The 23,848-nt window shown below is 51.4% G+C and overlaps 1 protein-coding gene and 1 long non-coding RNA gene across 2 annotated transcripts; one reads left to right on the top strand and one right to left on the bottom strand.

Moving 5' to 3' along the window:
- Positions 1-3,249: 3,249 nt before the first annotated feature.
- On the bottom strand, positions 3,250-4,857 carry LOC144285132 (ubiquitin carboxyl-terminal hydrolase 17-like protein 6). Its single transcript, XM_077850380.1, has one exon. It carries the CDS (start codon positions 4,855-4,857, stop codon positions 3,250-3,252), a length of 1,608 nt encoding a protein of 535 aa, XP_077706506.1.
- A 10,531-nt stretch (positions 4,858-15,388) lies between these two features.
- LOC144283918 (uncharacterized) lies at positions 15,389-18,073 on the top strand. The gene is made up of 3 exons (XR_013352413.1): positions 15,389-15,649; positions 16,222-17,371; positions 17,611-18,073. It is a non-coding gene; the product is annotated as an uncharacterized LOC144283918 (long non-coding RNA).
- Positions 18,074-23,848: the final 5,775 nt, after the last annotated feature.

Below are 23,848 nucleotides of genomic sequence, written 5' to 3'. Positions count from 1 at the left end.
AATATCACCGTGGAATGGATTGTTCTCATCTCCATGCCTTTACTGTGCTTGATTTCTATGAAGTGGAGAGGCAGAGCTAAGATGTGGTCCATCTGTGGTGTCTTCTATTGGAGCAGCTGGTAATGGGATGATGCACACCTCACAGGAGGAGACAATCTCCCTAGAAGCTGTTTCCTGTCTCCTGCCTGAGCTCAAACCTGCCACAAGACACATGCCCTAGGATATCTCCTGTGAAAAGTCCTGACTTTGTTTTCTCCTGCTGGACAACAGAAAAGCTCAGGAAGGGGAGTCAGGTAATCCTTCTGCTTACATTCACCCACCATGGCCAGGAACCTACCCTCCTTGTCAAGCTCACAGATCATTAATTGGATGTGGCCTCCCAGATTAAACCTCCATATACTGCCATGGAATCTAGCCTTGGGGCTGTCCCCAAAACCCAGTTTCAGCCCAGATTTCTATTGTGAAAACAATTCCAGCCTGAAATCTTGCCGCAGGTTGATGGAGCCAGGACTCAACACATTGTAGCCTGGAAACAGGTATGAGGTCCACCTAGAACTCCATCCAGGATTGGCAATTCCAGTTTCCCAGGTAAGAACTCATGAATCTGGGGATCTCTGGGTGGCTCAGCGGTTTGGCGCCTGCCTTTGGCCCAGGGCATGATCCTGGAAACCCGGGATCGAGTCCCACGTCAGGCTCCGGGCACGGAGCCTGCTTCTCCCTCCTCCAGTGTCTCTGCCCCCCTCTCTGTCTATCATAAATAAATGAATGAATGAATGATTGAATAAATAAATCTTTAAAAAAAAAAGAACTCGTGAATCTGTTCTGTGGGTCGCTCTGCAGATTCTTTGGTCTGTCCTCATGACTAATAGATCTTGATATAGAGAGACACCCCTCGATTGACTAATGGATACCTGGACAGGATGAGCATTGACGTCCAGACACCTAACCAGAGAATCCATCTGCTGACTGCCCAGCCTCCACCGTCCCCACAGTGTGCTATCCAACCATCTCCCGTCATCCCTCCTAGGGGTCTCAGCTAGCCTTGGACAGAGATGGTGTACTTCTGGTTCAATCTACTCCCTCCCCCTTAATTTATCATACAAGCATCTTCCTGGTCAGAGCTCTCATAATTGAAGAGACCCTGAAGAATAATGTCCCTATGTCCCATTGCATTTCTTCTTAAATGGCTGCTGGCGCTTCCCCTATATTGAGCCAGTGAGTAGGAGTGAGAAATTCCCATGGGGGGAGGATATGAATTTGAGCTGCAGGTGACCTAGAGGTGGCTGTGGAATTCCACTCAGGGGAAGCAGGCAAAGAAGCCTCTGTGAGGAGCCAGCCTGGAAATAAAACAACTGTTTCAAGGTTCTGAAATACTGGGGAGAAAAAGCCTGCACACCAAATCATATGTGGGAATTTTTTATTAAGAATAAAAAACCACACAACTTCGTAATAACATTTTAGAGCAAAAACAAACAAAGCAGATGCAATATTCTGAATAACAATTTCAGAGAAATAATATCAACAAGTACAGAAAATGTCTTCTAGGAGAAAACATGGTGTAATTTGCAGAACTCTGGATGGGATCTTTCTCTAAATCAGAAATTCAGACATTTATAAAACAATTTCAGATTAACTTGTTAATTTCTGTTTACAACCAAGTTACAAATTGCCAGGATGATTTCCCTACATTTGTTAGAAAATGGATTTCACTAAGACAAACTTGACATTCCGGATTGGGAAGCACGCTTTGACAGTCCTATAGATTTACCTAACGAAAAACTGTAGCATCTGTGTAGTGGGGGGAGTGTATGTGTAGGCGCACAAAAGCAGGACACCCAGCACGTTGTGGACTTGACCGTTTCCATCCAGTTCAGCGGAGGAATTGCTGGTTCACCACAACAGTCCAGGTGGAGACATATTCTCATTCCCACAGACACCTCCTCAGGGTCCTCTGCTGTGGAGGACAAGTCCCCGAGTCCATGAGCTGTCTCATTCCCTATGACAGTCTTCAGAGGACGGGGTACCTGCAGGTCCTCTTACGGAACTCTTGGCAAGACATGCACACAGGTTCCCTCACTTTTTATGACACAGTAAACTGTAATGGTCAAAAGAAACACAATTTCCAGACATGAAAGAAACCCTGACACTTTATATCTCTAATCTGTTTTTGTTACATGAAAATCTAAAAAAAAGCGTGATTTCTTCTGCACAGATCCTATTGTCCCTTACTCTCCAGTAAGGGTGCATGTCCAAGTTTGGATACAGAGTGAAAATAACATTATGATGTGATGTTACAACTGCACATCTACGGTCACACTCAGAGGCGTTTGCTGGTCATGCAATAATTTCCATTCTACAAAGAACTTGTCAAACTCCTCTGTAAGAAATGAAATGATAACACAGAACACCTATAACCTGACCTCAAAAAGCTTTTGCTAGATTCATGAACTTGGCACTGTTTTCCAGAGGTATCAACCCAGGTCCAAATTTGAATTTGAACTGGTCTGAAATCCAGAGTCCACTGCTTCTGGGTCAGGAGGTGCCACAGAGCAGATGGTAGCAAAATAGTCATAAAAAGTTATGTTCAGTGGGAGGCTGGGCATTTCCCTTTGGAATAAGAGTCCTTGTTAGTTTGCTTCTCTTCAGTCTTAATGTGGGAGAGAGTGAAGGGAACATAATAAAATCACTGTGGTTCAATCAGGTCTGGATGCAGTTATTGCCCCAAAAGTAAGTACTTAATTTCCTTCCTACAATTTCCAAGCATTGACCAAGACACATCGCTAGCAAGACCCAATACATACTTATGTGTTCAGACAAAATTCTTTCAATATAAATAGAAGAAAAGCATTGGGAAGTGGGGAGCATGATGAGAGGGTCAAACATACTGACTTCAACCCCAGGTCCTCAGCATCATATCCACTCTCAACCCTGACTGCTCACTGCCTCTCACCTGCAAGTGGCCCCCACTCTCCACAAGGCTGAAGGAGAGGCAGGTTCCTGGATTGACCCCATATGAAATCCACACTATCCAAATATAAGATCATGACAAAGACCCAGGTTTAAATATCAGTGTCTCCTAGTTTCAGTTGAAGGCCATATCCCATGAACACACCAGATAGATGGTTCTTCCATACATACAGAACACACACTTCACACAACACAAAATATTTCCAGTATGGGTCTGTGTTCGGGTTTGGAGTGTGTGAGTGACGCTGTGTGTGTGGGTGTGTGTGCCCATGTGCACCAAAGTTAGGAGACACATCCCTGGACTTCTTCCCCAGAACTCTGTCCCTTCTTGCTCGTCCTCTTGGTAGGTCGGGCTCTCCCTGGCACACGCGGGACTTTGGCCACGTCCCCGACCACCTGAGGTGGGAGCATCCCAGCCGCAGTGGTGAGCAGGTCGACGGTCTGCTGAGGATGATTCTTCGGCATCTCAGGTCTGTATTTGGAGTGGTGAAGGATGACTGCGTTCGCAGGAAGAGCAATTTCTCTTCTCCTGACATTAAGTTCAGGCTTAGGGCGGTTGCATTCTTGGAGGCATCTCCACTGGTCTAATGTCATTTGTTGCCTTGAGGTCTCTTCCCCACGCTCCTCCAACGCAGGAAGGTTCACGGAGGGATCCGTTGCCGGCTCTCCTGAGGCCTCACCCACCACCATGGGGTCTGCCTCGGGAGATGCGAGTCCTCCCTCTTTGACTGACTCCCTCCCAAGGTCTCTCTCCAGATCAGTCTTCTGCATATAAAAGAGGACATAGGCAGGTTGGCGCAGCGCGCAAGTCACATCACAGGCGCTGACCTTAGCATCATCCATTTTATACCACTGGCCATTTCCTGCCTTTACGAAACAGAAGTAATGTCCACTGTGGCAACTCCTCCCAGCGTGCACCAGCACGGCATAGAGCACATAAACCAAGGGTCCTGCCCTCTGCTCAGACAGGTAGTGTTGCATGTCAAGGCGCTCAGGATATTGCACCTCCTTAGTCATTTTGTTGCCTGTCAAGTCTGAGAATCGTCTCAAGACCAGGATGAGGACCTTCGGGGAAGTGTGCAAAGTCAACACCTTGGACGCAGGCACCTTCTCCAGACACTTACTACAATGGTAGGCATTTTCACCTTCCAGCAGTTCGGGCTTCACCAACTGCTCCAAAGCTTGGCTGACGCTGTGAGCATCCCCGATGTCCAGGCTGATGTCCAGGTAAGGTTCCAGAGTGCTCGAAATGCCTTGGCAGTGGAGACACTGGATTTGAGACCTCCAGTACCCCCCAAAGAGTTGCTGGATGAGGGTGCTGTCCTGAGGACACTCAGGGTCTGAGAGCTTGTCCTCAGGCAAGCATGCTTGCTGCATTGCATCCAGAATGAACATGAGATACTCATGGGCATCTTCCTGCTTGTGTCTGTGGAAGGCGGCGAGCAGGAGTGGCAGGGGCCGGAGCACACGTCCAGGATGGCAGAGAACCCGCGTCAGGTGAGCCTGCAGGGTACACAGCATGCAGGATGTCTGCTTCCTACAGGTGGTCCCGTGCTGCTGGGACAGCATGTAGCTGGCGAGGGGCTCTGTGTAGGTCAGACACTGTAGGGTCGCATTCACATAGCAAGTGTTGCCCATGTTCTGAAGCCCGGCTCCCACCTGGGAAAGGCTCTTCCAACTCAGAGGCGTCTTGGTGGGAGGCAGCCCTGCTGATGCGGGAGCCAAGGGGTCAGTCGGGGAGGAGAGAGTCTTTGATGCAGGAGATGTCCTCTCGGGCACAGAGGGTCCTCCGTGGACTTCAGCACCGCCTCTCCTTGACCAGTATGCCTGGGGTTTGGGAGAGGCGCTGAACTGAGGCTCCTCTGAGGGGTGGAGGTGGGCAGCCTCCATGTCTGCAGAAACAGTGTCCACAAGATACATTCAACCAGGAGCTTCAGGTCGCAAAGTGATGCTCCTCTCACTGAGCCGTTTTCAAATGGCAGATAGTGAACCTCACCTCCACCTTTATGGCTTTTGGGCCCTGGGATAAGGCACAAAGTCCTCTAATCCACTCTAATTGCTTGATTGGATTACGGGATTTGGGTGTGGTCCCTCCCTGACGGAGACCATTCAGGTCAGCCCAGCTCCTATTCTTGCCTCCCACAACAGGCAACTTTCAGATTATTCTCAACCACATCAACTGTCCCTGCACCTTTCTCAACAGAATTTGTTCAGAGTTTCTATGTTCAGAGGAAACCTTTTTGAATGTCCTTTCCTTTGAGTAACCCCAAGGGAGCCAAGGAGTGTTAGACGTTAGTGCTCTAGGACAGGGAAGATCACTCTCCCAAAGGAGCTCAGGTATCACATAGGAACTCGTTCTCCTCACCAGCAGAATGTTTGTAGCTGAAACCAATTATTTGGGAATATGGCATCCATTGCTTGGCTTCTCCACTTCTATCTCTCTGGACTATGATTCCAATCTACAAAGATTGTGAATGTTTTGATGAATACCAGTTTCTGCCTTGGTGTGGCCCGGGTCCACCACAACAGGAATTCTCTCACTGGTTTAATGTTTTTGGGAAACATTTCTTTGAAACTCCCTTTCCTACAAGAGTCTATATCCTAAATCCAGTGTTTATATGCCTCATTTTACCTGTACAAGACCGCGGGACCTTGAACACAAGGCACCAAGCACCAGATGCCCGGTAACACACTGGGGTGCAACCTTCCTTCCCCTTGCCTTGGGCTCCAGGAGGCTGAAGGAGAATGTGGAGCCGGGGAGTCAGCGGGACCAGCGGCACCAGGCTGGGCTGTTGAACCAGGCTGAGAGGGAGAAGGCAGGGAGACGAAGGTGAGGAATGGGGCTTGTGACCCAAACGCCAGGGCTGATACGACTGACCCCGAGTCCGTGTGCATGCACAGTGTGCAGGGCGGCTGCGGGCAGAGCCAGGCAGGGCGAGGCAGCCAGAGGAGCTCCCAGGCTAAGAGGGGCCACATTTGGGTGATGGAGCTGTCCCTGCTGATTTGGTGTGGGGTTTGTGGCTGGAGCAGTGTCCCTGCACCAGTGAATGTATGGAGCTTGGCACATGCCAAGGCAGACCCTTTCAGACTCTGTATGTAAGAAACTGCCTGGACGACCTGTTCAGCTCCCTGTAGTTAGGACGAGGGGCAGAGGTGGGCGTAGATTGGCTGAGGACGGAAAGGACCAGGTTGGCCCAAGCCCCAAGCAGGTGTCCGGCTGGAAGCCAGGGAAGGGAGTTCCTACTCCTTTCCCTGCTTTGATTTCTCGTGCAGGCAAGAAGCCGAACAGAGGAAGGCCCTGCTAAACAGGTTCCCCAGGAGACCCCAGGAGGGGCAGAAGCGCACCTGGAAGGAAGACACGGAATCTTGTGACTATGTGAGGGTGAGTGTGCGCTGCTTCCCGGGCTGTGCCCTTGGGGACTCCCTGGGCTCCATGGGCCTCCTGGTGGAAGCGGGGCTCCACTTCCTCTCTGACCAGTGGCAGTTGAGTAGGGTGGATTTCCACCCAGTTTTCCCTTGGTACCCATGATGTTGCCTCCCACCTTCTATGTGTGTGAACACTGGCTGTTTGACGTGTGAAGGTCATTGGCGGGCACTCCTGGAGCACATACCAACCTCAGAGAAGAACAGGCCGCTGTCCTTTGTGACACATCATCCCACACTGCCCATCCCCACTCAGGAGCTCCCACCATGACTCTCCAGCAGCAGGACTCCTATCTCCTCATGAGCAGAGAGGATGGAAGCGCTGCTCCAATGGAGGAAGCATCGCTGTGAGGCAGGACTTTGCGTGTCCCCCCCATGTCTCAAGGGCATCAACAGCATCCTGTCAGGCCTTTGTTTGGACGAGCCCTGCAGCCAGATTCCCTACTCCTAGGTCAACAGATCCCAACTCTTTCTTTCCCTGTTCCGGGGGAGGGGGTGGTTACTAAGGTCGTGGGCGTTTGTTGGTTTCTTTCCTGAATGTTCATTTTGCCTTGGTGCCGGGGCCAAACTCATGGAGTCCTGTGTGTTCTCTTTTCCCACAGTGTCCACACATGCCGATGCCCATCTACACCACCAGGAGGCCTTCTATCCCTGAGCCTGCCCTGCTGATGGAACCACGTACTCAGCCCCCTGACATAAGACTCCCGTCCCATTCCACCTCTCATCTCAGAAGCCCTAAAGTTAGCCTCAGCCCACCTGGTGGACCTCGAGGTGCCCAGCAAGTGCCGATCACTGACACCCCTCTGCCGGCTCGCCAACCCTGTGTCAGGGCTGACAGCCTGGTTGTGCAGCAGAGAGCCAAGAGGCCCTGCAGAGTCTCCCTTGAGGGTCCCCAGGCTGGCTCCAAGGCCATGGGCTGGGACACACCCAGGCACCACCCAAGTATCCTGAGGAGAACACCCGTCCCGCTGTCAGCAACGCATTGGCAGACAATTCCCAAATGCCCCTCCAGACTCCAGGCAAGAAATGTGCCCAGATGCCCCTAGACAGGTCCTAGAACTCCCGAAAAAAACCGGGATGGAGGCCCTCCCAGCACACCTGCAGGATCATTGAGGAAGCCCCTCTAGGGATATTGGGGAGTCTGTGTCCTCCAGGAAGCAGACGTGCCCATGGATGCACAGCCCGGCCCCTGCAGACCAGGAAGACACCTGCCCTCCATCCAAGCAAGGGCCCCCAGCCCACACCTGCCACACCTCACCTGGGAACGCTGCAGCCGTGCACCGAGCCCCCACGGCCGCCCTCTGCGCCGGCCCCCACTCAGCCCCTGAGAATGGTCTTCACCAGATTGAACAGAAGCTGCTGGAGCTCCCGGTTCCTCGCAGCTCCCTCATTCCTTCCTCCCGAGAAGCCAGGCCCTGCTCAGGGCCCTCCTGCCCCCACCTGTTGGACGGAGCCTGTGTCTGTGGCCCCTGGAGTGTCCTCCACGGTGACCTACAGGTGTCCTCATCCTCAGAAGACACTGAGAGCGAATGAGCCAGCTCCTGGCCTCGGACATTATCCTCCACCCCAAGCACCCTGAGGGGGTGACTGCGGACCTGAGGACGTGGCCCCTCCTGGACTGATATGGGGAATCAGCACTTGCTCAGCTCCTTTGCATGGGAATCCTGGGTCCACAGCCTGCTGCCTCTCATGCTCCTTGATAGGTTCAGGGGATACGTAGACATTGAGGGTCTCCTGCACACCCAGTGTTCTGCGTGAAGTACTAGCCAGGCAATGTGGATCCCTGAGCATCCAGTATGGGTGCCATGTGCTCCACATGGGGCCGCGGTCGCACATGGTCTGTAATGGGATGAGTTGACAGTTTCATTCTTTATATATCCTGAAACCCACTTCAATGTTGGGTAATGATGCTTCCTTTCAGAGGCCTGAGCATGGAGATTTATCTCTCTCCAGATGATTTCCTAAGAAGGCAAAGTTTGACTAGTGGGCATGTAATGGTCCAAATAGCACAGGACCCAGGACTGGGTAGTTCCCTCTGACTGTCTGTCTTTCTCTCTCTGTCCCTCGTTCTCAGGCATATCTCTGAAGTGGGCCAATGGAAACAATACAACACCATGTGATACCAAACCAAATGAAACTCAGCAAAACCAAACCAACCCAAACGAAACCAAACCAAAGCACATCCATAGTTGTGTCGTGAGGATTTCTTTTTTAGGAAAAACATTGACTGCTCTTTCCTCACTCCAGAGCTCCTGTTCAAGGGTGTTCTCTCTCTCTGTGCATATGGAGGGTAGAGGAGCTCCTCGATGTGCACACTAGGCTTTTAAAAGTCAGAGGGCAGTAGAGAAGCCACGGTGTGGGATCCTTCTCCCACCCTCAAGCCCTAAGTAACTCCCATTCATGCAATCATTATGTGACCCGGGTCAGATTCTGGTCCCTGGAGCCTCAGGCCCCTGTCTCATTCCATGAAAGCTGCCCTATTGCTGCCTCATGGCTTCAGAGGAAAATGCAGCTTCCTGGGCACTCAAGGGATGCATGCCACAACAGAAATATTCCCTACTTTCTGGAAGCCTATGAGGATCCCAGGGGTCCAAGGGTAGGAAGGCCTATCCTCACAGGGGATGTCGGGATTGGAGCTAGTGAAGTAGCCTAAGGATCCTTGGACCTGCAGGTGTATAGGGCACAGGGGTGAGGATGCAGGCAGGCTTGAGCAAAGGGCCTTCAGGCTGGGCTCTCCAGCAGAACTGGCACTTCATGTGCTTGAAGGGGATTTGGTCCATGTGCCCAGGGAGACCAGGGAGAAAGGCTAGCGGAAGAAGGTCTGAGCAGGCCTGTGCTCTCCCCTCTAGTCACCTCACGTGTCTTTTCTTCCCTGCCATCAAAACACCAAACCAAAGCAAACCAGACCAAATCTATCTTCCCAATGGAAAATCCACTCTCATCCAGATATGGAGGAAGACAGAGTTATCTGGACAAGCTGGCATAGGTTATGGATATACCATGAGCCTGAGACACTAAATCTCAAATTGTCAAGAAGCAAAACTTATATATGGAGAACAATAAAATTCATTCCAGTGACAAGAACCAAACATAAAGAATGTATCTATAAAATATGAGTGTAAAAAATTGAAGTTACCAAATGTCTTAAAATCAAAGAGTTGAGAAAACACGAAACCAGTGGAAAAGGGGAAAAAGACAAAAAAGCATCACGGAATTTTAAACTGCAGATATAGGAATCATTAGATGAACAGTCAAATTCTCTATACTGTGTTGTCCCACACCTGGAATACGCAGCCCTTTGATGTCCATACACATGGTGTTCATGGCATCTTGGGAGCTGATCTCCCGGGGGAGGGGCCTGCTGCACTGATGCTCAGGGTCTGTTCCTGGTCCGGCTTACACGTCCCCTTGCCTCGGGGCTGGGCTCACTGTGAGCTCTTTCTGGTTTTCCTGCGTGGCTTTGTTCCCTGAAAGCCCCCTGTGCCTCTTTAGGAGACCAACACCAAATGGCTGGAATCTGATCTCCAGCCTCAGAGCAGAAAGATCAGGGTCCCGCTCTTCAGTAAGCACTCAGGGCCAAGCAGGAGTCACTGGGGTGTGCCAGATGCTGCAGATGCCTGTGGTGGGCGCCCAGACCAGTCTGCCAGGAGAAGAGAGAGGGTTGCCCTGTTACTGTTCCTTCCAGGGTCTCTGCACTGAGACCTGTCCCCCGGGGGTGCACCTACACTCTCTGCCTATCCCAGGGGAAGGGGCAGGGTCCCCACTTCCCTGTCCTTTGCAGGATTCCCATGTGGAGAGTGGTCAGCCGATTAGGCAAAGTGGTTCCAGTTTTAGGGCCAACTGAGCTGTGAGGCACCTTGCACTCTTGTTGGCCATGACCAGTGTCCACACCCCAAGGCTTGGGAACCCCACCCCCGTGGGCACCCCCATTCTTTCTGGGACTCTGAGAATTCTGAGACACTGTGTCCAGAGTAGTGTCTGCCCATTTCACCACCTGAGCTCATTTCAGGCAAGGTTGTGTCTCACCGGATCAGATTGCTAAGGCAGATTGAAATGTGGGCTCTGTGGCCCTTCCCTTTCCCGATTCTGGGGTGCGTAAACTGCCCGCCCTGCCATTCACCTTCTGATATATCACTTTGGATTCACGTCTCGCATCTCCCACCTTGCAGAGGGTGGTCGCTTTTCTACTGAAGAGTTCCAGCAATTCTTTTATTAAACGTCAGGTGGGATTCCTACCTTTTCACAACGATCGGATAGCATCTACCTACCATCAAGGATCCAGCTGAGCGGAGGTCCCCAGTTTTCGACAATCTTGCCCCTTCACTATCTTATTTCTTTGCAATTGTAATTTTGCCAGTGTTTTACACAGTTGAGCTCACTGAATTTTTAAATATATTTATTCTTGCGATAACAATAATCAATTATCTCAGGTTCCTCGGGGAGTTGGTACATACACAAAGCCTAATATATTCAGTAAGTAATTATGAAAATACAAGTATTGTGATGAATCAATTTTGAGTTTATGATGTGCATAGGAACAGGGTTAGAGGATGACAATACCTTAGTTCAAATCCAACAGTAGATACGGATGCATTTATCGGAAGCCGGAACGCCCACTGTCCTCCTAATTTCTGTTAAATGCACCGAATCCTATTTGGGAATTTTCAAATCGGATATAGAATACGCTTCTTGCTCAACTGTTGTTTAACTGATGTAGCAGGATCTGATGACTCTACCTTTGCTTATTTAATAGAGGATGCTCAGGCATAGCTGGTGGTTTTCCTATCCTGAGGAATCCACACACATGTAGAGAAAGTATCCTCTTCTCTTTTATAACGTAAAATAAATATGTGTCACTTGCTTCAAAAAGTTAAAATACTTTGACACCAGACCTAATGAGGTATGAATACATGTGGAAAACCATTTGACTTTCTAATACAGCATTTATAATCATTCCTTTATGTAAGAATGTGTGTATTCTTTGAGTATCTGTGTGTGTTGGGGGTTTGTTTCAGGAAAGAGGGTCTACCTGGAGGAAGAGCAGACCTTGCCCATCCCACACCCCTGTCCTCCAAAGCCCCAACTACCCTGAAAATTCTAGTGATGAGTGACCTGTTACTCTTCCTGAAATTTTCTCTCTCCGACAACAATCATGTCTAAGTCGAGTTGTGACTCTGAGCCTGGGCTGTGGATCTCCTCCTAAATAGTTCCCTCTGTGCCCTGAAATCCTGTGTCAGTCATTCTGGCCGGAGCCGCTTTGGAAAACCAACCATCCTCTAAAGCCCTGGATCCAGGAATTCTAGATGAATGAAGACTGACAAGTATTTTTGGAATTAAAGGGTTTAAATTCACAAAGTGGAGTTAGATTTTGAATGACTACATCCAATGAAGTGTCTTTTATTGTTGATTTGATCTGAACTGACAGGAATCTTAAGTGAAATGGCAATAGGGCAGGACACATGAATGATGAAGGAAAAAGCCACAGAAAAATCCACATATGCAAGTCAATGTGTATAAATTTCTGTATCCAAACCTCTGCTGGATTAACATCTGCATTCAGACACACACACACACACACACGCTCACACACCCACACTATGAAAACCCACAGAATCATCCATTCAGCTCCCTGCACGCTGTGGCCAGCACCTCCCGGATGACCTTCTCCCACCTGTGCTATCCACACCTGAGCAAGTCCACCCACCTATTCCCATTGCATAGGGGAGGTCACAGGAAGGAGCCTTGCACCGTGAGCTCAGACCAGCAGAGGGCGACGCTGGCCAGCCCAAGTTGTTCCTAGGCTTCCAAAGGACCCCACTTTGTGCAGCTGCTCAGGCTGGCAGGTGTGCAGCTCCACACTTTGGGCTGCAGCGTGTGCATTTGCTAGAGCTGCAGAGGCACGATGAGTATTGACAGAAGGTCTGGGGACGTGGTTCCCACCTTGCAACTCTAATGTTGCCACAGCTGGACACTGCCTGCTGAGGAAAGGAGAAAAATCTTTCCTGTGCTGTGCTTCCAATGCTCCGCAGTCCTTGCTCATCCCCTGTGCAGCCTCTGCACCTGGGGAAACCATGGCTTTCATTGGAAGCCTGGAGGCCCTACTGGGAGGTCAATATTGGTTTGGAAAAGAGTAGATCAGGTTGTGACCCTGTAAGTGCCAGGAAGTTTCTGATAATATTGCCCTGCGAGTAATGGGTCCTCCTGCTTCACCGCCGGCCAGGACCTTCCAAGCAGGGAAGGAGGGCTGAGGAATAGCTCTCAAGAGCAATGTTACTCCCTATCCATTTCTCCATCGACTGTGTGTCCATCTATCGCTGACGAGCCTCCCTGTCATCCATCTCTCCTCCATCATCTCTCCATCATACACCTAGAAATTTCTCATTCCTCACAATGCACATATTGACTTTCACATAATAGGAGATGAGATGACTTTCCTGCCGCTCTGCACCTGATTTCACAGAAACTACTAAGGCAGGACTGTCTTGGCCCAGTACATGGTAGTTTTTAAACGTAACTGTCTCATGTTTTCAAATGACTTAGCCTGTGAATAAATCCATTGAAAATGACATTGGCACAGGCATGTTGACTCCTCTCTTTCCTAGAAAGTCCTGCCTGCAAGGCTGCTGCTTCCTGGTGAATAGCTCCATGTCCAAGAGAAGAGAAAAAGGAAACACAGGAGCCCCCGTTTGGACAAACACCACAATGTCCTCCATTAACCTGGTCATGAACATGTCTGCACGTGGCCTGGCCCAGAGCCTGATCCTTTGTCCTCCTGAGCGCTTGCCCCATGGCCCATAGCCTTCCCTATCGCTGTGACACAGTCAGCACACGAGCTGCACTGGAGCTTCAGTTCTGTGAAAGCAAGCGTTCCAGAAGACATAGGACAACCACCCCCTTCTGGACTCTTCTAAATAGCACATGAGATAGTGAACATGCGTGTCAGCATAGATATCATTAAATTTGGAATAATTTGTGTGGAGTCAGTCTTCTTGGATGTGTAACTCATGAATCGAAAGTTGAGGAATAGATCGGTTTTCTGAAATAGCTGCAGTTTTGAACACCTGACCCAGGGTCACAGGGCACAGAGGGTCCCATTCGGGAGCAAATCCACAACCCGAGACTCAGAATCACAACAGGAGACCAGACGACACCTTCTGCAGGGTTTGCCTTGGATTCAGGAGCCTAGGATCCTGGGAAGCTGTTGCCCATCCCTGCCCAAGGGGACTGTCACCTTCTGGGCCTCCAGAATGAGGGTACCGGTGCCCACGTGTGTGCACAGAGGACCTCGTGGACCTGGACGCATGTACACACCAAGGAAGAACGTGTGGGTGGAGGTATGTCCTGCAGGTGACACCCGCCTCCAAGGTCATAGACATGAGGCCACAGTGGCCTGGGGACATCTGGGGGAAGCACCCGCTAGGATACTCCCTGTCCCACAGTCAAGACGCCGACCATCCCCATGGGCACAACGGCTTGTTGGTGTCAAACCGGGGAAGACTGGACAGTCATGTCTGAACCCAGGCGTGTGTCCAGGCTGGGGTCCTGGGTGCACACAGTCCTTCCCTGGGGCCTGTGGACAGGGCTGCGGTCGTGTCCCTGTGTGCACAGGCCATCGCCTGCAGGGAGGGGGGAAGCATTGGCAGCACGAGCACTGCCCCTGCAGCTTCCTCCAGGAGTGGGTCAGGAAGGGGGTCCCAGGGAGTGAGGTCACTTCCGTGTCACAGAGCCCAACAGAACTTGGAACCCCCGTAACCAGGCACCCGCATCCAGTGCAGCCCCAGCTCAGGCTCACTTGGCTGGAGACATCTGCTACTGGAGGATGTTCTCTTGCTGCCGGCCCACCTCTCGGGGCTCTGGCTCCCAGGAACCCCGGGGGAGCCGCTTGTTCCAATGCTGTAGGCATTGGCTCCAGGATAGATACCAAGGCGTCAGGGCGGTGATCCGGAGGCGCCGTCAGGTAACACAGCGCAGGCCAGCGCAGGCCAGGCCAGGCCCTGTGCCACCATCCTGGGAGCCTCATCCCCTCCTCCTCAGTTTCAGGGTACCAGGAATGTGTGGGCAGGTCCCATGCAGGCTGGGGGACGCTGCAGGGCGGCACATTCCCCGGGGATCCCTTCAGGGTCACCCTGATGTCACAGTGGGCAGGGGGGAAACAGGGTTCCTGAGGTCCTCTACCCCCCCCGGAGTCACCCCGAGGCCCTGCAGCCACATCCCTTTCCTCTCTCCAGGGGCGGTGGGTGCCGCCTGCACTGTGGGGTGTCTGGGTGGAGGCAGCTGGGGGTGCGGCCCAGGCGAGGGGGCCAGACCAGGCGCTGAGGCCTCCTGCCTGACTGCCGGGCACTGTCTCCACAGAGCTCCACCCGGGACGTGGGGCGCGAGCGGGAGGAAGGGGTCGTCTGCCCCACCGCCTCCAGGAGCAGGGAGGTGCCCTGCGCAGCTAACAGAGGCCAGCGCGGGCTCAGGGTGAGTGCAGGGGCTGGGACCCCCGACACCCGGGCCCTGATGCGGCAGGAAGGGCACCGGGTCCCAGAAGCCAGCCTGCTACCCCCTGGGCCCCCCGACACTCCTGCTCCCACATGAGTCTGGATCCCCTCCTCCCCACACCTGCCCCCATGGCCCTGCCCCTGCCTGGGCCAGATGCAGAGTCCCTGCGCACAGATGTGTGGGAACATCAGAATAGAGCCCTCAGGGGAGGCCTGGTCCCCCGGGGGTTAGCGCCTGCCTTCCGCCAGGCCTGATCTCCGAGGCCCGGGATCGAGCCCCGCCTGGGCTCCCTGCACGGGCTGCTTCTCCCTCCGTCTGTGTGGCTGCCTCTCTTGGTCTCTCTCTCTGTGTCTCTTGAGGTCCTCGTATTGATCCAAATATTTTGAACATTTATCCTCTGAGATTGTTTCTTTATTGCATAGTTGGTCCTGTTTGTGTAAGAGACAGGCAGGGAGCTTGAGCGGGAGAGGGAGCCCCAGCTCCTCAAGCCCACAGGGCCCCAGCGCAGGGCCTGCCGGGGCGGGATCCCAGGTCTCCTGGCGGCTCCCTGCAGGCTGCACGTCCCCTCTGTCCCACCTCAGGGTGCTGGGGCCGCGGCCGGGAAGGGGCATCAGATTGTCCCGAAGAAGCTCAGCCGGACGGAGCTGCTGGGGCACGAAGACCGACAACTGCTGCTCGCCTTGCAGCGCAGGGACGTCATCTCCATTTGCAGCTTCTTAGACGACTATCGTGGATTCGCCACCACGGAGGAGGTGCTGGACCTGCTGTTCACCGAGTGAGCACCTGCCCCTCCGCAGTCCAGGGCTGGGCCACCTGCTGCTGGGGAGGCTGGGGATGGTGTGAGCTTCCCGGCCTCGGGCTGCTCCCCCGCCTGGAGCAGGGTCCCCCAGGGCCTAGCGGGGTCCTGGAGGGCAGCCCCGGGGCCTGGCCTGTGGCGGGTCAGCCAGAGGGTCTGTGCCTGTGCTCAGCAGCTGTCTTCCTCCCCCATCATGAGGCCTGGGCCTCCTCCACCCCGTCACCAGGGTCCTGAGCGGCCTGTTTCCCATTTGAAAGGGAGGTTTGAGAGTCTATCGGGGGTCTGTGTCCTCGGGCAACCAGACCGGGGGACCCCGGGGCACCCCGGGCCCACTCGGTTATGGGCCATGGGCCTCGCCGAGCCCTTTCATGCTCAAGCCTTCAGGAGGCCCCAGCAGGTGCGGGCGCTTCTCCGGGAGCTGCCCGTGGCCCCACGCACAGAGCTGACGGCCCCCGGGGCTCCGGCCTAGTCAGGGGTCAGAGGGTGACAGCCCCCATTATGAGAGGTCACGTCCACAGGACGATTCATGGGATGCCCCCGCCCTCCTCTAGATATGGGTACATCGTAGCTGCATGTGGTGACGACGACACGGTCCAGCGTTGGAAACTGTGAGTGACTCCGGCTCCTGCAGGAGGGCCTTCCCTCTCCAGGAGGGCAGCGAAGGGGCTGTGGGGCGGGGGGGCGGCTGCACCCTCACCTCACACATCTGCAATTCCTGTGACAGAGTAAAGGTCTAAGGCCCCTTCTGGAAAAGAGGGCAGGAGAGCCAGGATGGGGTGCGGTCTTGGTGGGAGACACTGGGATCCCTAAGGAGAACTTCTCCATGCCCCCCAACCCTCTCTCTGCCCCACACCTGGGGCCCAGAGCAGAGGGGGTGGGGAGCATCGCACTCCCCAATCTGGTGGCACCTGGACCAGGGGGCACAGCAGGTGCTCAGGAGGGCTGGTGAGGCCTCCAGACCAGGCGGCCCCCACCCTGTGGGAGATGAGAGATTAGAGTCAGTGGAAGGACACCCCCGGGGGCCCCTCTGGAGGGAGGCAGGCCAGAGCCACAGGAGGGAAGGTGGCGGTCCTGGGCGGCTCCTGGCAAGGCCTGGCAGGACACAGAGCCCGAGCCCTCCTGCCTTGGAGCTTCCCAGAGCGACAGTGTGTGCAGTGAGGGCAATGACAGGCCAGACGCCCCCAGTCCCCGGACGCCTGCCGGTGGACTCAAGGGGCAGGTGGGCAGGGACCAGGCTGAGGAGGGAGTCCCGCTTCCCCAGGAGAGACGGTGATGGTCACCCCGCTGGGCGTGGGCTCCCCAGAACAGAGGCTGCATATCAGCCCCTCCTCAGGGAGCAGGCCTGTGGCAGGCAGGACCGCCAGGTGGCAGGGGCACAAGGAGCAGGACTGGCCTCTGACACCCCGCACGGGAGGCCGGGTCCCCGGGTCCTGCACGGCTTCCCCGGGACACCTGCATGTGACAGAGCCCTGTCTTCTGACACCTGTGCCCGCCTGTCCCTCCACAGGGCCATCTCCTGCATGCTGGAAATATGGCTGGATTATTATGGGGATGACTTTTGTCAGCTCCCCGAATTTCCCTCCCTTATGAAAATTCTGCAATTCGTAAGACAGCACATGCCAGGTTCAGACGTGGAACTCCGTGCCCGGCGTAACCTCCAGCAATTCAGACGCCTCCATACAGTGGAGCCAGAGGCTGGGGGTGAGGAGGCCTGGGGGTGACTGAGCTGGGGACAGGGTGGGCCCCGCCGATCCAGCCTCCATGCAGCTGGGCTGGGAGCAGGGGGTGGGCTCACACTTCACCCCACGGGCTGCAGCCTGGGGACACCTCCCAGGGCTCATGCCCTCACGCACGTGGAGCAGTGGGAAGAGTGGTCTTGACTTGGGAGGCACGTGGAACGTCCGTCCTAATGGGGATACTTTGCCTTCCTGGAGCTACAGCTTCAGCCCAAGGAAAACACCCTGAAGCAGCTCAGGAGCAAGTCCCAGCTCTGACCGTGGGGACTGCTGCCCCTTCGGGGCCTGCGGGGATCCAGGCCGTCCCGGCCGCTGGGGCTGAGGGCTCGGCCCGCGCTGAAGCGCCCGCTGGGGAGGTGAAGCCCCTGCAGATAGTGGTCACTGCTCTAGTTCACTGCTCAGCCCTGGAGGAGCCCCCAGCACCCGCGGCCACCCCAGAGGAGGAGCAAGCCCCGGCACCTGCAATCGGGGTCCCCAGAGTGCCAGAGCCGCCACCTGCATCTGGAACAACTGGCTTCGACCCCTGAGCTCGCCCCAGCTCCCAACGCAGGGCTCGTGGTGGCTGCAGCCCAACGGAGGCTTGCCCTCCCCTGGCATTTCACTGTTTCTATATTTTCCATTTTTCTTTAACCTTTAACCTGTATAATGACTTATGAGTTTTATTGTAATAAAGGATAAGTTAACTTCACACAAAATTGACTCTGATGGTTTTAAATGCTACATTGTACTTAGGTCAATCACAGTGTGGCAGGCTCGGAGCCCAGGGCACCGGGGGACACAGCCCAGGATCCGGTGCTCCCCTGGGAAAGGCAGAGGACGGGAGGACACAGGACATCAGGTCACTCCTGCTGCTGGGCCGCGGCAAAATTTTGAGGGTACTCAGGCCCCTGCTAATTTGTTTTCCAGTATTTTTGGATTGCAAGAGCAGTTGCAGGGCACCCAAATGACATTAGAAATTTTATGCGGGCTCTAGTGAGGCAAGGAGGGTTGTGTGACTCTCCCAGGTCTACAGGGAATGGTGCTGATCTCTGGACGGAACGTGTACATTTTTCTAGGATCTGCCAACCTGGGGACATTATCCACTTGGCTTCCCTGCCCTCATGGAGGGTATATGCCTCAGGAGAGGAATGTGGAACATGCTGAGAGGGTTTCCGCATGAAAGGAAACCAAGCAGTGGAGTGGGAGAACTGTAGCCTCGTTGTGTAAAAGTCTTCTGGGGAACAATCAGAAATGGTCTCCAAATATCAGACCCTCCTCTTGAATAGAAAATGTAGTCAGTGTTTTATAACAACCACCCATGAACAATCCATAATAAGAGACATAATAGTAAAAGTAATAATCAAGAGCAATGTAATGATTGGAGGACGATCACAGTGACTTTAACGCTATTAAAGCAATTAATACTGCCAAGTCTCCTACAACAAACCTAAGAAGTTGGGAGATTCCGGTACATATTTCTCAAATTCCTTGTCAAATCACAAGATATCAGGACCTTCTTCCTGGGGTATCTCAGGCTCTGAGCCCCATGTTCTGATCAAGAAAATTATTTCATAAGGCCAAAACAGGTAGCCTGTGGCATAGAAAGTCAAACCAACTAGGTCCAGGTAATGGGGGATCTTGGGAACTTGTGTGCACATACCAGTGGGGGAACTTTAAAGAATGGAGGTGGAAGGGGGGCTGTCTGGGTCTGACCAGCCACATGATACCCATCAGATTTCAAGTATTTGGCCAGCCCAGGGTGCATGCAGAGAAGGCAGGAGCCAGACTCACAGCCAGGGTCCATGAACCATGCTATGACTCCCACTAAACCCCAGCATTTTCTTAGCCTTAGCATCCCATTGCCCTTCTTCCACCTCTTCCATCCAACCACTGGAGGTCCAGGTAACCATATTTGCATATAGAGGCTCTGGGCTGTTGGAGTGTGAGCCTCTGTCAACCAGACCAGCAGGGGTGACAAAGGCAAGCATCTGAGTTTCATATTGCCTTTGGGTGAACCCAGGAAGTGCTGAAGTTGCTGGAGTAGGTGGGCAGTCACCACCCGGTGCCTTCAAAAGGCAAGTTCCCCTTTTTTGGAACAACGAGAGGACTTTAAACATATCCAGGGACTCAGGCTGGCTGAGATTGTCCAATGGTGGTTCCCTGACGCTGAGCTGAAGTACAAAATTCTAAGGATATTTGGGCAGGTGTCAGCTGAAACCTCTCCAGGAAGACAAGAGCTGCTCCTTGGTTCCCAAGTAGACTCGAAAACATTTGACGACTCTGGCCATCCAAGAACAAAATCCCTATGTCTTCCCGCTCATCACAGGAGGTATCTGGACCTACAGGAGCTCTCATAAAGTTTTATTAGAGATTCAGTTAGGTCATGGGAAGCCTGGTTGGATTTCAAGTTTTGACACTATCAGTTCTCAGGGTCTGAGCTGAAGCAGATAATTCTGAGGATGCTTCAGTTCAGGATAACTTTCTCCATCATCTTCACAGAGGCGAGTGATCCCTGGGCCCCCAAGTGTTCTTTAAAAACTTTGTGGAGGTTCTGGTGGACCAAGGATGCCCGGAAATGGCTGCAGCTTGCTATGTGGAGAGGGTTTCTAGGAGGCGTTCAGAGGGAAAACCAGGCATAGCTCAGTTAACTCCCTGAAATGAGGATGGAGTAGAGATGGAGCAGATAAAAGGAGAAGGGAGAGCTACTTGGGGAGGGAACCTGAGCTCCATGAATAGGGACCACCAACCCCAACTGTCAGAGTAGACAAGCACATCTCCCCACCCCTCACCCCTGCCCCCAGCCTTATCCCCTGGGTGTTCAGGCACAGCCGTGGTCAGTGCTTGCTTTGGAAGTGGTGCTGTTTAGAGAGCGCTACAGAGTTCCTGTCCTGCTCGACGTGACATTCTCCCCAGGGCTCATTCTTTTCTCTTTTTTAATATATCTGATTTTGTTTCCCCCTTTTCTGTGTTTCAATCCTAAGCTCTCTGCCTTTTGTTCGACGCTCTTAAAAAGTTCAGTCTGATCAGGTATGTCCATCAATCTCATCATCTTGTAGAACTCTGTCTCAGAGATTTCTGAGGTGTCACAACCAATATTGTTGCCAGCTGTGCATGTTGCTCCCTGTCGCATGGAGATGTCTCTTGGCTCTCATCCTGGGATTCCCACCAGAGTGTTCTCTTGAGTTTTCCACTAGTTTCCTATTGTTACTGTAATGAATTACCATACACTTAGTAACTAAAAACAACAGAAAATATTTCTTTCTTTCTTTTTTTTTTTTTACAGGTTTGGAGGCCTAAAACCTACAATGAGTCATTTTAATAGTCGTATGGCGGTATCTCACTGGAGAAACCCCTATGGATTCTCTATGTTTCTTACATACTTCATTGTCTCATTTGATGAAAATACTTTGCTGCAGTTTTCACAATTGGCCTTGGTTCTTTAAAAGCAAATAACTTTGCTTTGTAAAATTATAATTGGAGAAAATATAGAAGTGAAGTATACATAATTGTTTCATTGAAGATCTAGTAGGTTCCTTGAGACTGGAGAGTGTGCCCCATTTGTCCATAAGTCTGCAATGTGTGTTAATAAAAAACTCCAGGACCACCGTCATCATTACTCTTCCCCCATTTTGAGTTACTACCATTGGTAATTAAGCACTGTTGTCACCTCTGTGTCTACTTCATACATTTCAGCAAACCCTAGGTTTCTGTTCATCAAAACAAATGAATAAATATCCTACCTCAAGTGTAATAATATCGCCTATTCCTCCTTGAATATACTTGGCCAGGACTTTTAGATACTGGCTGTTCTCTTTTATACTTCCAGTTCTTTCCTTGGTCAAAAGCAGGGAGTCTGATGCAGGCTATGGTAAGGCATGGTTGGACAGGATGGTTAAGACCTCTAGTTCCTGTTTCTACCCTAAATGTAGAAGGGCACATTCGGTTTGGGAGTCAGCTGGAATCTCAGGAGGAATCCATTTGAGAAGACCAGAGTTGAAAGGTAACAGGGGGAGCCAAGGGTGGAATAAAAACATAAAAAATGACTTAAGCCCCAAAGATCAGTTGTATGGAGCTAATTTTCTTAGACTCAGTTTTCCTATAAGTAGATCCTTATCATTTCCCATTGCCTGGGCCCCCGAGCTGTATCATGGCTCTGTCATGCTATTATCTGAAAGTAACTAACTCTTGGAGAATATAAGCAGAGGAGGTTTGGAGACAAAAAACACTGTTAGGAAAATGCCCCATTTTCTGTTACCCATCTCCTGTTCTGTTTCACTGATGGAGTACAGATGGTTCTAAACACCTGGAAAGCCCCTGACTGCAGTTCATCCAAGTCCATCTTACCAGACCTAGGATGTGATGCACACAATCAGGAGGGAGCATTCAGGTACCAGGGAACTATGGTCTCTCAAACACTGACTATCCCATAGGACGTAGTGGGATGTAGGTAGTGTAGGTCGTGGAGTCTTTGGCCTATGTGTAGGATTCTCTCAAGTGCTCAGTTTCTCAAACTGAATAAGTCTTTTATAAACTTGTTTTGTTACCTGAGGAGACTTGGTTCAAAAAAGAATAGATTTGCACGAAGATAGTAATGGTTCTTATGGGTGATGGTGTCCATACAGACAGGTGGAAAATGACTTCATTTCAGTCCGCACTCACCAGGACTAGTAGAATATCCCTGCATCATGAGGACATTTCAATACCTCCCTACAGGTATCTGAGGACAGGGGTGTCCTATGATAGCAGAACGGCCTTCAAGGGAGGACAGAGAGTCCTTGTTATTTTGGATGCTCATGGAAGTGGGCAGTTTTGAATGGAAGTAATTGTCAAATGGGAACATAAGCTACGGACACTTTGGCAATAAAATGGAACAGCAATCTTTCAGGTCAGTTAAAGTGATTTTGACTAGATTGACAAGAAGTTGGTTTGAACGAGGACAGGGTATTTTGTCTGAGAACTTGTTTCAGACTCTGCTAACTAAAGTGAAACTCAGTCATTCTGTTCTGAGCTCCCACAGGCTTCCCATCAGGCTGTGGAAACTGCCATGTTCTATGTTACTTTGCTGGACATGTATTTTCCAATGAAAGTCTGAGGTTCTAGGGCACCTGGGTGGCTCAAACGGTTAAGCATCTGCGTTTGGCTCAGGTCATGATCCTGGAGTCCAGGGATCCAGCCCCGTTTTGCTCAGCAGGGAGTCTGCTTCTCCCTCTGCCCCTGCCTTCCCACTTGTGTATACCATCTCTCTCTCAATTGAAAAACAAACAAACAAACAAACAAACAAATAAGTAAATCTATCTATAAAGTCTGAACTTCTCTTTCCCGAGCAAGGAGGTGAGCCATTTGTTATGTTCCTCTCAATATCTCCTTTTCAAAAAGTGCAGGACAGTGAAATACCACTGGGCTGAAAGACAGAACTTCTAGATTTGAGTTCTGAAGCTCCACTCTGGCTTCTAACTGGAAGTGTGGGACACAGAACCAGGGCACTTTCAAATCTCAGATGCTCCTCTGGTCGGTGATCTATAGTTGCCAAACATCACTATGCAGGAGATTTGATCGGACATGTGGTTTTAAAAATTCAGATTCTTAACTTAAGAATTCCGAATATGAAAGTGTGAGAGTCAGGAACAGACCTCTGATTTTCAAAAATATTCTAGGTGACTAGAATCAACTTTCTAAAAAATATTTTTTTTATTTATTCATGATAGACACCGAGAGAGATGCAGAGACACAGGCAGAGGGGGAAGCAGGCTTCCTCTGGGGAGCCCGATGTGGAACTCGATCCCAGGACCCCGGGATCATGATCTGAGTCAAAGGCAGATGCTCAACCATTGAGCCACCGAAGCATCCCTAGGTGACTGGATTCAATTTGGCTCTAGAAACACTGATTTATATTACCTCCAAGGCCACTTCTAGCTCTAACATTTTAATATTCTAAGAATTCTTGTAAATCTGAGTGTGACACTTATCCTTAGTTTTTATGATTGAACAAGAAACCCGGTCTGTGGGTGTGTATGCGTGTGTGCATATATGCATAATATGTAGCATGAAATGTAGAACCATATCCAATCCCTAATTCTTGGTAAATGAGAACAATGTTAGTGAGGAGAGAGAAGGGAGGAAAAGGTATGGCACAATTTGCACATACTGGGGAATAATCTATGTACATTTATGCTGTGAGGGAATTGTGTGATTTGTAAGGGACAAGAAGCCTGAGGAAGTCATTTTTAACTTGAGTGCCTGAGTAAGTGGTAACAATATTTACTAAGATCTAGAACAGTAAATGAAGATCAGTTTTGGAAAGGAAGGGATAAAGTGCAATAAAAACTAGTTATTTGTGGGTGCCCATCAGAGATCCAGTTAGGGAAGACCAATGCCCTGTAAAACTTTAGCATGAAGTTGAAGTTGGAAATACAGTGTAGGATTTTTATCAGACAAAGCTCATTTAGGTCAACAAAAATCATGC

The sequence above is a fragment of the Canis aureus genome, chromosome 15 (assembly GCF_053574225.1).
Source record: "Canis aureus isolate CA01 chromosome 15, VMU_Caureus_v.1.0, whole genome shotgun sequence".
Lineage (NCBI taxonomy): Eukaryota > Metazoa > Chordata > Mammalia > Carnivora > Canidae > Canis > Canis aureus.
The sequence above is the reverse complement of the archived record's forward strand: the minus strand, read 5'-3'. Positions and strand labels throughout refer to the sequence as shown.